Source organism: Austrofundulus limnaeus, unplaced genomic scaffold (genome assembly GCF_001266775.1).
Source record: "Austrofundulus limnaeus strain Quisiro unplaced genomic scaffold, Austrofundulus_limnaeus-1.0 Scaffold74, whole genome shotgun sequence".
In the NCBI taxonomy this organism is placed as follows: domain Eukaryota; kingdom Metazoa; phylum Chordata; class Actinopteri; order Cyprinodontiformes; family Rivulidae; genus Austrofundulus; species Austrofundulus limnaeus.
The window spans coordinates 1,847,938-1,866,137 of NW_013952476.1; the positions used below are offsets into that span (position 1 = coordinate 1,847,938).

General features: G+C 40.0%; 1 protein-coding gene across 1 annotated transcript in view; it reads right to left on the reverse strand.

The window, feature by feature from the left end:
* Positions 1 to 18,200, reverse strand: part of LOC106519273 (TGF-beta receptor type-2) — a gene marked incomplete at its 5' end in the record, with an annotated part of 34,869 nt that overhangs the window by 12,307 nt on the left and 4,362 nt on the right. The window contains 4 exon segments of the mRNA XM_014010858.1: positions 1,057 to 1,194; positions 3,807 to 3,920; positions 3,998 to 4,246; positions 4,326 to 4,624. Of these exon segments, the coding sequence (XP_013866312.1) occupies positions 1,057 to 1,194; positions 3,807 to 3,920; positions 3,998 to 4,246; positions 4,326 to 4,624 (800 nt within the window).

The window sequence follows — 18,200 nt, forward strand, 5'->3', positions numbered from 1 at the left end:
CCCCCACCCAACCCCCTGTTAAAAAGACCCCTGGTCACAATATGAAGTGAGAACCCTCTGACTGTGAGACAGAGTTAGGTCCACACGCCTACAGGCTCAGCCCAAACAAAAGGTGTCTAAACAAAAATAATGAATACCTGATTTTCAGCAATGATTTTATAATCAAAATAGTAAACAGAGGTATAAAATTAAATTAAATTTGAGCTTTTAGATCAACAGAAGAGATTCCACATTGTGTCCAATCCTGGTTCTGGAGACCCGCCATCCTGCACATTTTATTTGTTTCTTTGCTCCAACACAACTGCTTCAGCGACTGAATGACCTCTTCATGTTCTGCAGAAGCTCATCAATCACCTGTTCATTCAAACTGCGGTGTGTTGGAGCAGAGAAACAAGTAAAACCTGCAGGATAGCGGCCCTCCAGGACCAAGACTGCCCACCCGGGCTCTATATGCACCAGAATCATATAGTCTGCGACAACCTGAAATAAAATAAGAATTGTTATGAAACTGCTTTCAAAATAAAAGTTTGCGGTTAGGCAAAACATTCAATCCTTACAAATCCATAAAAATAAATATAGTACATAACATTCTAAAATAATCAAAGAATGACACTAAGTGTATAATACAACATTTAAATTGTACCCCGCCCCTCGCACTGTGATTGCTGGATATGGGCACCGGTGACCCATGCGACCCTGAAAGGAAGAAGCGTGTACAGAAAATGGATGGATGGATAGCTAAATGTAACAATGAGTTACATAACAATAAAATGTTAGTGGAAACAAGGATTTTACACTCAGTGAAATAAATAATGAAAATGTGTTGGCGACATTTTTTAACATTTTATTTTACACCAGGCACCACATACATTAGGTAATAAACAGTAAATAGAAATGTAAAAATAAGCTCCACCTTATAGAATGCATCTGAAAACAACCTAAAAATGTTAAGTTCTGAGGTGAATTGTTCTATTGCAATAGACATTGTGCCTTCCTAATAAAAATAAAACATGGCTTTTATTGTGAACAATACAAACAGGCTGCAGAGACACTGACCTGTCCGCTGTTGGCGAGATCGTCTACAGTCAGGCTGCTGTCCAGACAGAGAGCCAGACCAAAGTCACACAGACAGCAGGTCAGGTCGTTCTTCACCAGGATGTTGGAGCTCTTCAGGTCTCTGTGGACAATGGGCACCTGTGGGTGCAGCAAAGTTAGGATTTAGTGTCAGTTTTAAAGTAGAAACCATCAACGCTTCAGCAAACGTTAAAGAAACAGTAGAATGAACATGTGAGGGTTTGAAACTTTTAATGTGAAGCAAGAATTAAAGAAAGAAATGAGTTTAACTCAGTTTAGTTCAACAAAAAAATAAACGTTTCTGTTGTTTCTACTCTAGTTTCAATTGGTTCTCAGATTTGAAGCTGTAATGTGTGACTGAGCCACTGGGTGTCACACTGCTGCAGAAAACACTTCCTCCAAGAAAACTCCTCAGATCCTGAAGGAACCCAAACATGGAGCTCAGGAACAGCTCGTCGTTGAAGAACTTTATGTGATTCTGCCAGGAATGATCAGTCTCTTCAGTCCTACAAATGTTTCTCCTTCTATTATCTGTAATGAGTTCTCAACAACATGCTGGACAATAAATCTCTCCACTTCAGTCAGTATCTCACTGGGCTCTGACTGTTAAAGACTAGTTGGCAACTCAAAAAAAAAAAAAAGCATCTGTTCCGTTGCAGCCGACAGTAAATCTGAGGGTTTACGACCCAGTGAACTGCGAGCTGCGCAGCTGTGATTTGCACGACCGGTTTTTAAAAATCACAGTCTATTTTTGTGCGCACAGTTTGCAAAGCTATATTTCAGTCCGCACACATTATTTTATTGTCCACCACACCAGACCACAGACCTGCTGTTGCTCAATCAGTAGGGGTTAAAATAAAAATACAACTGCTCTTATCACTTTTTCCTCTCATCCGTTGATGGGGAGGAGCGAGCCTTAGGTGACATGGCGCTCACCTGGCACGACTCGCTCCAGAGTTAGCGTCAGGTGTGAGCGCACCTGTCAGTCACGTGGTGTAATAAATAGAGCTCAGGCCTTTGAAGGTGAAGCAAACAAGTGATTATAGCGATCACTGCATTTTATTTTGCCAGTGCAAACAATACAGTGTCTTGCTGGAAATACAGTATATGCTCTTTTTCATAATATGCACAAAAAAAGGTGGCAGAAAAATACAGCAGGGATATACGATTACAGAAACTCAACTTATGTCTGCAACAACTATTTTCAGAGATATTTTGTTTTAGTGGAGCTTTTGAGCGTGCTCAAAATCCGATGCGGTGCAAARATCTGGCCCTGTGACTCACGCAAAGAGACTGCGCAAACTTTTCCAGGCATTCTGGGGAGTCCCTCACAACCACCACCTGCTTTTTATTTTGTGCAGCACAAACAAGATATGGGATTTAAAGATGAAAACCAGCGAGGTGTGAGACGTGGTGTGTTACTTCCAGACACAAAACAGTGGCAAAGCAGAGACATGTTTCTATCTGTAACTGTGAAATGTGTCAGCTCCAACTGGGTCCAGTCTCTCCTCAGAGCAGAGGAGATACTTTTCCAGCTGCCCTATCACCTTCTACCAGCAGGACTGTGACTGTTTGGAAGTTCTTTAATTCAATTTAATTTAGTTTATTTATAAAGCGCCAAGTCACAACAAACATTGTCTCATATCTTTGTACACAAAACAATCAATCGAAGGAAGCCAGCAGATTGTGTTGAATCACTTCATCACAGTCTCCAGTCCTGAGCAGCACATAGCTGAAGGTGGAGAGGAAAAAGTCCTGTTTAACGTTAACTTTATTTATCAGATAGGAGGATGTTGTTCCTCTCAGTGAACAAACAGGATTTACTGATGCTGTGATGGTCTGCAGATGCTTGGTCTGCTGGCTTTCAGGCCAGACGTTTAGACTAAGATCATCACACATTGCGAAATGATGGAGTTGAAGCTGTTTTGATCAAAACTTGAAATTAATGTTACACACGGTGTTATGCAATATCGTAAGTTGTCATGCTCAGAGTGTGGTTTGGTGACTACCACATCAAAATCTGACAGAGGTGCAGCCATGTTCACTGCTGCAGCCATCTTGACCTGGATTTATTCCAAGTGTTAATCAGTTGTTCATCCAATGATCCATTTGTGCAAGTATCATTAAAACTCATCCAGGTCACTGCAGAAATTAGTCATCTAAAAACAAGTTGAAAATACTAGATTATAGTCTGAATCTTTCCAACGTATGTGAAATTATTTGCCAGTGGAATAAGACAGTCGCACCAGGTAGGACTTCTTGAAATAAAGAAAAATTGAGGTTCATAGGATTACTAATCTATCCTAATCTGCTACTGTTTAGTGTATCAGTCCCAAAACAAGATCAAAAATAAGTTTTGGCTGATATAAGATGGTAAGACTTAGATGGACTATTTTTGCAATGTGGCAATGAGATATTTTGCTAACAGACAGACACACAAACAAGGGTGAGGAAATCATCACCCACCTTTTGTCTTTTGGCAGCGGGTGATCAGTAAAGTTACTTTTTGATATTAAGAGTATCTGTACATGTCAGAACTGTATTTGTAAAAGTTTTAATCACTAAACTTTCTCTTTCAGTTTGTTTGATGTTGTAACTGGTTTTACATTGATTTGACTTTTACATCCTGTTGCATAACATCCTCTGACATGAATAATATAACCTGACTTAGTTCATGGCTCCATCATGATGTTGGTGAAACATTAAAGTATTAAATATTCACAAAGAACCACCTTAGGACGTCCACAGGGCAGCCGGTCACTGTGGAGGTGGGCGACCCCTTGGGCCAGAGAGCTGCTCAACACTTGCAGTTCCTCCCAGCTGACGACATGATGTGTCAGGTACTCCTACAGAGAGACCTTAAATATTATTCACGTGCTTCAAACCGATCACCGGACTCCTCTCATGATTGTGGTGCACTAACCTGAAGGTTTCCTCTGGAGTGGAAAGCCGTGATGAGCCAGTACTGTTTCTCCACCTTCCTCTCCTCAGCTGTGAGGAAGTGGAGGATGTTCTCGTGGCGCAGCTCTGTGTTGGAGAAGATGTCCTTCTCGTTCTTCCAAGAGGCGTACTCCTCGTAGGGGAAGATTTTCACCGCCACCGTTTCAAACTGATTTGAGGTGGTCTGCTTCAGTTTAGCCTTATATACCTGAGCAAAGCGACCCTTGCCCACCTGGGACATAAAAAAAAACATGGTTATAATCCAAGTGAAAAGCTGGGAACAGCTCTGCAGGACTGATTTGAACGCTCACCAACTGGTCCAGCTCTATTGGCAGCGGCTCAGTGTTGTGGTTTAGGTTGTTAGCGTGAGTGGAACTGCTGTCTGACCCGTCGTCGTCCACCATGATGGCACAGGCGTCGCTGCAGTCCAGACCTCCGGATTTAGGTTTGCGCAGTTTCAGTTTTCTTTCCCATTCCTGACTGAGCTGGCGACGCCGATGAACCCAGTACCAGTAGAACATCCCAGCAACCACAATCCCTGTCACCAGCAGGGGCAGAAGGCTGACCAGGATTACAGACATCAACGGGTCCGCTGGAGTTTGAGCAACAGCTAGAAGGACGACAGAGGAGAAGAAGATTAAAATCCAACCAACCCAAAACAAAAACCAACACATCAACCTTGTTTGGGTTTTATTTTAGTTATCAGAAATTAAACATTTCCTCAACTAAGTTGGAGACCAAGCTTATCTGAAGTTGAGATGGGTGAATGCAAAAATTTCTGTTGAAGAATGAAAATATTACTGTCATTCTGAGAGTGTTTAAAAAGTATGGATGTATAGATCACAGCTGTCAGCCTCAGGGTGTCAGCTTTGACTGACCCATGGATTCCATAGGAACAGTGCGGCTTCCTTCCTGGTTGTGGGACATTGGGACATCACAGCTTTATGTGGTATGAAAACACTGATTCTTTTTTCACTGAGTGATAAATATTGTAACCAAATGTATAATATAGACTAATATATGAGTCTATATTTTTCCTCTTTGGACTCCAGTCCCCTCTGCGCTGAGCCTACATGCCAACAAAGTGAGCAGTTAGTCTACATCCTCCTCTCTTTTCTGACTCTGACTGCCAGTTCGGACAGAACAACAGCCAACTCTCAGAGCTGCAGAGACACGAGTAAAACAGTTGAAAGCCTGTCTGCACCGGCTTGGCCTAGCATAGCCTGGTCTGCACTGGTCGGGCATCGTCTCAAACAGTGTCTCACTCCGTCTCTCGAGGGATTGTTAACCTCCTGAATGAAAACACATGCCACATGGACAGGCTACAGGAGTTCTGGTGAAGGGCTGAAACTTCCTACGTTTTATATGTTCTGAGCAAAACTTTCCAGCCTCAAGGACTTAGCTCAAAGTTAAACTCATTCACACGAGTTTGGCTCCTGGTATTATCAGTGTGCATCGCCAATTCAGTGCACACTATTGTGATTCGTTTCCCATCCAAGTCATCTCAACTTTGCCATGCTTCTCCTCCTGCATACTTTGTCCTAGAGCTGCCATTGTAATTTATATCTGTAAAGCCCCTGTGCCAAATGATGGCTATGCCTTTTGGTGCCTGTAAAACATAGTTTTTGAAATATTAATGTTTCATAAATTATAATGGCAGTCAATGGAGCCTTGTATTGGTCCAATACTGCCTCCTGCTGCATCTACACAATATGGTACTGCACCATAGTTTCATAATATTTAAACTCAGTAGTTCAGTGATTACAATATTAATATGATTGTATTTTGATGTTTTACTYTAATARTGTCTTWATYTTGTCCTATTGCTGTAATATATTGCACTTAAGTGTCAATAATTGCATTGGCAAGGTAAACTTTTTCTGTATACATACAATCCAATCCCTGGGATTGACCTCTGCCATATCTCCTATAGTCTCATAATGAGCACTGTGGGCTTTCATGTGGGAGATCAGGGTACAAATCCAGCTACTGCAACTTTAAGAAAAATCTCTTCAAACTTCTTATTGTCACACAATTACCTTAATTACAAATGCCTGCTGATGTGACAGGTACAAGCTGGTATACTGTAGAAAACACATTTGAACTTGGTCAAAGTTCATTCTGAAAGTCCAATGCTCCTGCCTACATTGTCCTACAGCTGCCATTGTAATTTCTATCTGAAAAGGTCCTGTGCCAAATGATTGCTATGCCTTTTGGTGCCTGTACAACTTGTAGTTTTTGAAATATTAATGTTGAAACTTTATTCCAAATTCATAAAATGGGAGGTAATAGAGCCTTGTAATGGTCCAATACTGCCCCCAGCAGTTCTCAACTTGGTACTGCACCATAGTTTTTAGTATTTGATCTCAATAGTTCAGTGTTTACAATACTAATATGATTGTATTTTGATGTTTTACTATAATATTGTCTTAATATTGCTCTATTGTTGTAATATTATGCAGTTTAGTGTCAATAATTATATTGGCAATGTGGACTCCTTCTGCACACATACAAACCAACCAACCCCTGGCACCATACTCTGCCAAAGCTCCAACAGTCTAATGGTCTATGTCATGGTCTTTCTTGTGGGAGATCAGGGTTCAAAACCCAGCTAATGCGACATTAACAAAAAATCTATTCCAACTTCATATCGTCACTCATTTACCTTAATTACAAACACCTGCTGACGTGACAGGCTCAAGCTGGTTTAGAAAACTTATTTGAACTTGGTCAAAGCTCATTCTGCAAGTCCAATGCTCCTGCATACTTTGTCCTACAGCTGCCATTGTAATTTCTATCTGTAAAGGTCCTGTGCCAAATGATTGCTATGCCTTTTGGTTCCTGTACAACTTGTAGTTTTTAAAATATTAATGTTTAAACTTTATTCCCAATTCTTATAATAGGAGTCAATGGGGCCTTGTAATGGTCCAATACTGCCCCCAGCTGTACTCAACTTGGTACTGTACCATAGTGTTTTGTATTTCATCTCAATAGTTCAGTGTTTACAATACTAATATGATTGTATTTTGATGTTTTACTACAATATTGTCTTAATACTGCTCTTTTGTTGTAATATTATGCATTTTTGTGTCAATAATTGTATTGACAATGTGGCCTCTTTCTGCACACATATAAACCAACCCCTGCCACCACCTTCTGCCACAGCTCCATTGGTCTAATGGTCTATGTCATGGACTTTCATGTGGGAGATCAGGGTTTAAAACCCAGCTAACGCAACTTTAACAAAAAAATCTCCTCCAACTTCATATTGTCACACAATTACCTTAATTACAAACACCTGCTGATGTGACAGGCACAAGCTGGTATAGAAAACACATTTGAACTTGGTCAAAGTTCCTTCTGCAAGTCCAATGCTGCAGGCAAAGCCATGCTACATGGCAATGCACACTTGTTTTTACATTGTAAAAACCCATGTCTAGTTACTTTTGTTTTAAACCTAAAAACATACCTGCAAACCATGTATTTTTTCAAAACATCACAGGCCAAATTGAGATCAAATTAGTGATTATTTTTCTCTATTTTTCTTTTGAAAATGATGTCAAATGAATGGGAATGCTCTACGTTTCCACAATTATAATACAAAAGACGGACGGTAAATGTCCAGTTTTCTTCTTTTTATGTTCCAAAGTCTAAAATAAAACACATCTGGTTTGACTTGGATAAACTTGTCTGTATGATTTTGTCACTGAAATAATTTAAAGACTATAAGACTGTCACCAGACAGTTGGAGGTCTCTGTGACTACAGCTGCACACAAACAACAAACATGGAGGAGGCTCAGTTCTGTTCTGGGACTGCTTTGCTTCATCTGATACAAGGTGCCTTAAATCTGTCCAGGATACAACACAACCTCAAGACTATCAAGGCATTCTGGTGCAAAATGTGCTGCAGTGTCGGCAAGCGTGGTCTCAGTTGCAAATTTTTGCTCCTCCAACAGGATAATGACCCCAAACACACAAGAAAGGTTTAAAAGACATTGGACTGAAGTGGTGTTCTAAATCCTGTTGGAACAAGTTGAAACATGCAGTCTGAAGAAAACACCTTTTACACAAAAACGTACCAACCATGGGGCCAATATTACTTCAGCTTCTGGCATTACATTTCTGGGCAAAAACACACAAACAAAAATGGCTTGATAGCAGGTTGTTGGACATGTCTTGTAAATATTGAAATTAAGGTGTGTTTTGTCCATTTTTTTTAGTTTCAGCAGCTTAATAAAAGTCAAAGCTCTTGTGCAAGCTAAACATAAATATGAATTTGAAAGAATGCCTCGGAGCTCATAGTGACTGAATGCAAACATTGCTGATGAGTGCATTTACCTGCCAGGCTGACACATGCTCTGACCTGTGCTGCGGTGCGTGGGGTGATGGCTGCGGTTGTTCTGAACCATCATACCCTGTCATTACAGCTTCATTAACTGTCTGATTCACACACTTTAACCTGTCTAATCAGGGATCAGTACACTCACTTTCACTGCATGTGAAGGAGTGAAGATCGTCAGTTTATAGTCATATGGCAATGTGTGTGTGTTTATGTACATGCTTTTGGTACCTGATGGGGATGATTTTTGACCATTTTCCCTGTACACACAGCCTGGTGAGGACCTACTGTTCCTTACGTGGACAAAATCCCAGCTAGGATCAGGTATGTACCTCTGAGGTTAGGTTTGTTGTAAAGGGTCAGTATTAGACTATATAAATGAACAGTAAATGAATGGAAGTCAATGCAAAGTTCCCATAAGGATAGAAAAACATACGTGTGTGTGCAAGAACACAAAACCATCAATCATGCTGAGATTGCTGGGAGGAAAATGTAAAGACAGTGAATTAAATTACAAGCAGAGACTTTTTCCCCCTTTTTTGAGTTGAAAGAACTTTAGAKGTAAAGTTGGTTGCAGAATGAGACAGTCAGACACTTCCACCTCTGTACTTTGGATGTTTTTTTAAGGTTTTTARGATTGCTCGGAGGTTTGGGGAAAGTTTAAGTTTATTTCCTTTCTGTCTRGCTGCCACGATGAGGGAGTGCACGTGGAAGTGTAAGCAGTGTGTGTAGGTTGTTGTGCATTTCAGGTGTAAACACAGCCAACCAATCAGTGCCAAGACAAACTGACTCATGTAMCATTTTCCAATGAAGACGCCAGAGTGTTCTCATGCTTTGCTCKGAGAGGGTTCGCATGCATGCAGCTCATTCAGAGACAGGGCCTACATTACCTGTTGGTGTGTAGGATAGAAAGACTGAAGCTTTAAATTTGACATCTCTGACTCATAATCCTGATGATGGTTCCTCTTTTAATCAAACCTTGTAAATAATGTTATGCAGTCTCATGATATGTTGTGAGCTGTGACACTCAGAGTGTGTGCTGAGGAGCACTCAGCAACTACCACATCAAATTTGAGTAGTTTTAGAGTTACAGTATCTGTCACGTTGGATACTTTTAACTAGCTGTGGCAGACATCTTGAATTAGGTTGGCTTCAAAAGTTCATTTGTTGTCGATGTATGTAGGGGGTCACCTCGAGTGAAATAAACAAGGAAACTGGCTTTGACCCCACGCCTCTGACGGGCCCTTTAAAGAGACAGAACTCTGTTCCGGCTGAGCCTGAATTTAGGCCACAACAGGTCAACTTAAACTGTAAAAGAGACATTCTCTTTTTCTTAATTAGATAATAAACAGAATAATCTTCTTTTRATATGATTTATTTTTCTTTTAACTGAGAATTATTACACGTTTTAATAATCATGAAACATTGTTTATCAAGTTACAGGAGAAAAGAGAGCACGTGTCTTTTCTCCCTCAATGTGATTTTAGCTGAGTATGGATTTTTCTGTGGAAATATCTTAATTAACTAAACTAATCATTATGATTTAAGTTTGATGAAACACCAGTGTTTGTCTGAATCATAATGCAAATGTTTTTGAGTTTGAACATTCTTTCACTTATGRTTCTAAAGAMTTCTCATCKGRTAATWCCTAAACAGGTCAACAWATGTTTTTGATTATGCAACTGTACTGAAATAATTTTTGTTTAGCTTCAGAAGGCGACYGCAAGTCTCTGAACTAACACTTTCCCTGATATCTCTCTGACTAACTTATCAGACTCAGGGCGGAACCAAAAACTTCTGAATGACTGACACAGTTTCTGCCTGAGCAGTAGAAGGAGACGGACACCCTTCCTGATCAGCTGTTCTCCTCCGGGAGAACCAGCGTTTTTGGTAGAGTAATTTGTCCATGTGCCAAAGGACGGATTTCTCGGCCAGGTCACCCCAACGCCTGGTGTGACCCAAAACAAGAGCTCAAAGCAACTTTGTCTTGACTTCCTGTGGGGAGCAACTTTTATTCTGAAGACAGAGACCAGCTAACTTCGCCCCTCTCCTGTGGCTGATGCAGATTAAGCTGGTGCTGAAAGACTAACTCGTGCTGCAGGATCACTACCAAGTGGGAGAATCTAAACGGATTTTCTATACCAACTGTTGATCTTCCCAAATACCTGGACAGGTGACAGACATCATCGTCAAAGGTATTGCTAGCTTTGTTACTGTCGCTGGTCTGATGGATGTCTACGGAGAGATGCCTGCCTTTCTGGTTTCCACATTTATTTAAGATAAAGTTAGGAAAGCTAACACCTTACTTCCTCCTTTTCCTTAAAGGCACAGTGTGTAGGATTTTATCAATTCTTTTAGCCGAAATTGAGATAATCACTAATGACAATAATAAAAAAACATGTCTAATTATTGCAGACAAAGACCTTGTTTTATTATTTTTACCTTATAAAAAGCTGTTTATATCTCCATGGTCGCGGGTCGCCACTATAGGCAGCCGCCATCTTGTCTACGAAGGCTCATGAAGGACAAACTGCGGTGGCGGTGTCAAAAACGGTTTTAGTTGTAATCCTATAAATGTAATATTTGTTGTCTGTCATTGTAGCTGGGATAATTTGTCTTATTAAAGCTCATAATCTTACCACTTGAAACATCACTAGCCCTGAAGCTGCTGGTAGACATCYCGGTTGGAATTATCAAAGGTTTTTGACACCCGAGAGACACCGTAGCAACTCCTTTGCATTTGAAAGCAGGGGGTGGGGGTGGGGGGAGGACCAGGGAGGATGATTCAACCACTCAACCACTAGATGTCGCTGAAAACAACAAATCCTACACACTGTGCCTTTAAACCCCTGCCTTGCCAACATAAGTTAGGTGCCACGAATTTCTGGTTTATCTAAAATCTAAGTTGATATTTGCTGTTTCTACTTTTTAGTGCTGGATTGACAATTAATGAAGCTRGAAGCGTGCTTGTTATTGTTGGTTCTTAAACTTTTTAAAGGAAATTAATTGCRCACAAYTAAGTGTACTGRAGTGATTGTGTTTGATTATGTAAATAAATMATCACATTTATTWTTGGATCAACCCAAAATTCACCAAGGAAGTCACTTTTTGCGTCGTGTCATTCACTTCTACACAAAGGAACTACTTACCGAAAATAAGAGATCCTTGCTAAAATTAATTTCCTTATAACTTCGTTTTAAGAAGTGTAGGAATCCTACATATCCAGTTATCATTTTCTGGAAGTTTTTTTTAAAATTCATCCAGTGGTTCTTAAGACATTTTGGTAACAGGCAGACATACAAGGCCAGCCTGCAGCATAGGCAGTACAGGCAAACGTTAAGAGAACCAATCATCTATATTTTAAAACTTTTAACAGAGTCTAGCTGATTTAGTCTGTAGAATAATCACTGGTTCTTTAGGTTTATGAAGCTAACTTGTTCTGTGGGTTTCTCAGCTGCTTTGTTACTGCATGGTGTTATACAGTATGGTGCAGAGGATGTTTCATGATGAAAAAAACTAACTACTGGCGCTCCGTGTGTAAATAAAAAATAAAATAAGGAGAGCGAAATTTTCAGTTCTGATCTCAGATAAAGTTCCGATTAACGTCTGGTTTTCAGAGTTCTACCTTCATAAAACATTGATTTTATGTGTTATTAATCCCAAGAATTTAGTTTAATGCTTTTAACTGGAAAATGCAGAGCTTTGAGTACATCTTTTACAAAATTTATTTCCCATGAGAATATACTCCTGGACCCCCCTAGAACTGCTTCAGTCCACAGCTGCTGGTTAACATGAACAGGTGTTCCTCATGATGTCAGCAGATGTTGGCAGGGTTGAGGTAGACTTCTGATACTCTATTTCAAATCAATTATGTTGTRAACTGTTTTAACTGGACAACCTGGTTTCTAAAGAAAAAAATAACATCAAAGACAAAACTATTTAATCTGGTATGTAAATTGGCAYTGACATTTAGAAAACTMCACAAGGGTGRCACCTGAAATCTTGCCTAGGGCACAAAATTGTCTAGGGCCGTCCCTGCAAACATATAAACATACATGGGTTAAAACGCCATCGCCTGCCTTTGCTGTATAGCAATAGGCAGAAATGCAAAGTAAAATAAAGCGCTTAAGAATTTATTAAGTTCCCAGGAGGGTGTCTCTTCTGTGGAACACYAATAACCAGAGGAAATTAATTTCTTAATCAAATCGTAAATTAAACAATAAGCCTCACGGTTCATTACATAAATATAAAGTGAAACATGTCCACACATGARGGTTAACGATTAGACAGACTAAACTTCCTGATGATAACCTGTTTTAAATAAGAAAACATGATCAAACCACAAAACTGCTCCTGAACAACTTGTCCTGCTCCACATTCTGATTACAGTTCCCRTTTTGTGGCTAAAATGATTTAGTTCTTGTTCACGGAGATGTAAGAAAATATAAACATGACTTTGAATTGGGACATTTCAGCTGGTTGCAGAGAGGCTGAGACTAAGCTGATGGTCTGGCAGAGCCACAGTGGTCTGGAGAAAAGAGGTTTCCATGACAGCTAWGGCTACATTCTGGCACTTTTTAAAAATAGTATATTTTCTTAAGGAACCCACAGCAGGATCCTGACTTCAAGTTTGAGAATATAACCTGCTTCATGACCGAAATCATTTTGTTGGTGTGGAGGAATCCTGCCACAGGGGGGCTTGTAATGTTAACCAAAAGAGAAAAAACTGTGCTCAGTATTTAAACCTTTTAAAAGCCACAATGCTTCATCAACTCTGGTCATATTTGCGCTGTTTTCAGTCGTCTTTCCACCAACACGTTTTTATTACTTTGTTTTTGCTCCTTCGTCCACGCCTCCCCCGTCCCCGGTTTTGTCATTTTAGCTTCAGCAAACCCTGCGTTGGTTTTTATGCATCTAACAGAAGGCTTGTTTGATTTCCACATCTCCATAAAGCAGTCAGCCTGAAGACTGATGTCCTCTGCAACCAGGAGCCAAGATTCCACAGCGAACTCTAAAAATGTGAATTAAAAAAAAAAAAGCCTGCTTCCACAAAAGCCCCTTCTATACGTCGTGTCTTCTTCCTCTTTGTGAGCTGAATCAAGAGTTCAGCCTAATCATTTCCTGCCACTTCTTATCTAGTGCTCTTCCACTTTATTATCAAAATAGGAACCACCCTGACAGCATCAAAAATCCCTTTTCAAGCCAAGAGGAACCTTGGAATCATCATGAGAAGTGCTTAAATAGCCCAGCGAGTTCTTTGAAAGACATCAGGTGACGTCTACCCAAAAGAACACTCTGAAAAACATGAATGAATCATGTCTACTAGTGTGCCTCCAAGCATATTAAACTGATTTTTTTTCAAGAGCGCAGCAGTAAATATGGCACTAAAACAAACAGCATGTTAGGATGACAGGGAAGCATTTAGTATCAATGTCTCTCTTTCCACTGAGGCTCAGAAACACATGTGGACCTGATGCTGTCTGAGAGGCGGCGTTACTCTGCTCTGAATCATTTTTACATGATTTTAATTACAAACAACTGCTCCGCTGACGTCCAGCTCTGTCGGAGCAGGAGAGATCAMCTCTGACCAGTTTCTCTGCTCGTTGCACAAGAGCTGCAGGAGTGGAGGGAAACAAATGGAGAAAAGTTCAACTAAGTGCGTTTTTAAGGTTATAAAACCCACTCAACCCCTCACTGCTGACAGTCATCTGCATAGACACACAGTTATTAGAAGGCACTCTGCTGATCGAACACGTTAATAAGAAGATTAATGAAAGGAGCTGAGGTCTTATAATCCTGACACTGCAGGTTGGAGTCCAGGCTTCAACAGGAAGGCCAGCTGCTGTGAAACAATAACCAACTTTTTTCCACTTGCTGTGGTGACCTCTGCTGAACGGAGCAGCTGACCGGGAAACTAAGATTATGAAAAGGTTTCATTATTGTTGTTTGGATGATGATTTTAAACCAGTTCAAACAGGTCAGGCTTAAAGAAGCTGTCAGTGCTGTGACCTGAGCTCGTTAAACCTGTGAAGGGAGGGAGACAAATGTAATCTGAAAGAATAATAAAATAAAACATATATTCCATTCAAAGACGTATTTTCTTTCAGCAGTATAATCTGCCCTGTCGCACAAATGTTTGAGTAACAAACTGAGATCAAATCTCTGAATTAGCTTCTGATGTGCTGAAGAAACAAATCTGATCCACAGATGCTCCTCCTCTGAGGAGTTAAAGCAACACTTCCTGTCAGCTTAAAGCACAGAAGATCCTTTAATAAAGTCTGGACCTTCGCGGCCCGGGATGGTTTGGAAGCAAACAGAATAAATTGTTCAATATTAAGGAGCTAACTAATGTTTCTGACTCTGTTTTTGTTAAATAATACACTAAGTTCATTAGTTTATACAAGCCTTAAAGCAACCAAATTATTATTATTATTATTATTGTTGGTTTTGGGGTGGATGTCCTATTTTCTTTTTATTTTGTAACTCTTTAAAAGAATAAAAATGTTTATTTAAGCTTTCTAATAAGATTATTTATTCGATTTCTGAATTCACATTTTTTCAAGCCCTAAATGGAAAAAATTGCCATGAAAGGCAAGTAAAATGTTTTTCTTAGAGAAGCTGTCTAAGACTTGTTTTTATATTAACATAATTTTTTAAGACATCATCTATGTTGCTGCAAGAGATAGGTGAAAACCATTTAAAAGCTTTTTTTAAAATAAATCCAACATATTAAACAATTTCTTTGTTTTTCAAGTCAACTTGAGAAATTTCTTTCATATGTCATGAAGCCAATTGAAAAAGTTTTTTTAAATAGGATATTCCCAAAAATGTTGCCGTTTAGGGATCAAGAAAAAAAATTATTTAGGGGAATTTATTCATTTTTACAACCCGCTCCATTTGCCAATAAGTACGGAGCCCACGAGGGGACATGCAGGGATTTTTTTCTTTTGCGTTCCCACGCAATACCTTTACGTTCCATCGCATTACTTTTGCATTACCTCGCAATCATTTTGCGTTCCCTCGCGATACTTTTGCGTTACCTTGCAATCATTTTGTGTTCCCTCGCAATACTTTTGCGTTACCTTGCAATCATTTTGCGTTCCCTCGCAATACTTTTGCGTTACCTCGCAATCATTTTGCGTTCCCTCGCAATACTTTTGCGTTACCTCGCAATATTGTTTTGCGTTCCCACGCAAAAGTATGATTTGCATATGAACTGAATTAAATCAGACTTTTACTCTGAAATATCCGGTTACCAAAACAGGATGTGTCGCCACAAGTTCGTGAAATTGACATTGATGTTGCGTGGCTGCACTGTGTTAAAATATCGGCATACGACATACTTCCATGCGTGGCTGTGTGATATATTCATTCTAAAGTTGAATTAAAGTAGGCTAACTCGCTAATGGTGAACATGTGAGMTTGTTAATAAACCGGCATGCACAACAGTGTTTAACGARTCTTGCGAGGGAACGCAAAAGGTATTGTGAGGTAACGCAATACTTTTGCATGGGAACGCAAAAAGAAAAAAAATTCCCCATGTCCCCTCGCGGGCTCAGTAAATAAGTCATTGGATCAAAATAAATCTGGTCAGATTTACTAAATGGGATTTCAGCCCAAAGCACCTTTTTTACATGTCTTTCAGGAATTGTGTAGCAGCTATAGCTGCTAACAGTGCATTAGCTGTGCAGAATACACTTTTATCTCATCTGGAAACAAGAATGAAGGAGCTAAAATAACAAGCTTAAATCATCAAGTCAACTTTAAATTAAACAATTTTCCCATTCTGAATGGTAATTTCATAAATGATCAGACTGTGATGGATTGGTTGGGCTGAAACGTCGGAGCACAAAGAGGACAAAGTCACACATCCTGTCTACAGACATCTGATAAACTGCTATCATTTTAGCTTTCACATCCACTGAACAATAAATCCCATATTTTCCTGTCTGATCACATCCTGACACATTTCTCTGGAACTGCCAGTCAGAACAACGTTGACCCTTTTGGAGTTCCTGTGCACAAACAGAGGTGTACGAGACTGCCCATTCCAAAAAAAAAAAAAACAACCTCTAATCAAATAAAACTACCCTATGTTTGTGCTAACACTACTAKAAGAAGGTCAGAAAAATGTGACGCAGGGGAGGAACAATGTGAGGCATTTGTGGAGGAATAGGTCATGGCGGCGGTCCAACAGCTAAACAAGCACTTCCTGCTGCATGTGTCCTGAATGGGAGGAAGGAACCACAACCCTGACCCTCAGGGGTTTCACTGAGTGCATGCATGGAGCAGAGACAGCAGGCCAGCAAACAGAGAGACACATGTGAGTTTACATAAACTGATGTGTGGGAGAAACACAAACAACCAGCTATCTTTCAGCCAAAAGGTGTGAAAACAACAGAAGTTCAGCTTTAAATGCAGTAATTAGAGATGTTCATCTCACTAGATGCTTGAATTTTAAACATTCTGGAAAAAAAAACTCTCAGAGTTGTTGCAGGGATCTCAAACCTTTCTCAWTTTAGTTTTTGACACATCTAGAACACTACAGATGTATTTTAACATCTGRAGAGAAGGCTACAGCTTCAATTATCCCTGTCCAACAATCACATTGATGATAAGTTATATTTATCAGAAGAACCAAACTTAATGTGTATTCCAGTGAATCCTAAACATGAAGCCAGTTTGGGGCGGGGGTATGATGTGGGAAGTAAAATAATGAGCTTAGCGTAAAATACCGATTTGCAACCGTGGACATGTAAACATTCTGCAATTTTCAACTCAAACCAGGACAGGTGCTGGTCACCAGGTCATAAACCACTGTCCTCTTACTGTACATCCAACAATTATTARCTGTAAGTTTCAGAAAGAACCCCATCCAGTGGTTCATGAGATATTTTGCTAACAGGCAGAGTTGACTCATAACAGTTAATGGAGAGGTATTGAACAATAMCTTGTACAGTTTGTTAGTCCTCAGAATACATGTTGGGGAAGGTCACATGGAACGCTTGCATTTACACAAAGCTCCTCCCTGGGGCTCAGGCTGCAGCCGAGATCTCGCCGCACAGAGATCCCCTCCCCCCAAATGTTATAGTGCTGAAGTGGGAGTGTCAGAAACGGTAGGAGGATGTTAAAGAGACAGGGGACAAGTAACAAATGATTGTGTCTGATGCTGAGTTTAAAAAAATGTTTGAAACAAAGTCACTGAGATGTATTTTAAGAGGAATATTCAGTTTATTGTCTGCAGGCTTTTTTAAACCTTAACTACATATGTAAAATATTTCTTATAAATGATACAGATCAGTCGGGGTTGTGTGGGGAAAAAAACACTCTGACCTGCTTTATTCTCTGTGACAGAGGAGGAGGAGGAGGAGGAGGAGGGTGGCTCTTTGATGTTAGTTTACCTCACCGTCACTCAGCTGTGTGTTCGGGCTCGTTCACCTCGTGCTGGAGATGTTTCTGATTTGAGTTCAACACAGACAGGAAACCATATGTCTGCTCTCGAGTGTGGCTGGCCTACACAACCACACATACTGTATACACACACACACACACACACGCACGCACGCACACACACACACTGGGAAACAGACACAGCTCTACTTCTAAGCGATGTGAGACGAAGGAGCTGCTACGTGWTGCAAAAACCACGTTTGTAGTTTCTGTTTGCAATGACGATGCATTTGCTGGTTATTCCAAAACGCAGGAAAAAGGTCAGAGGAGGAGGAAAATGAAACAAAAGAATGCAGTGTGAACGCTGAAGAAGTTGAAGCTGTTGTTGAAGCTAAAAGAAACAAAACGCTCGCTAAAACAAGCAAAAATACCAACCAAAAGCTTTAGTAACCAAAA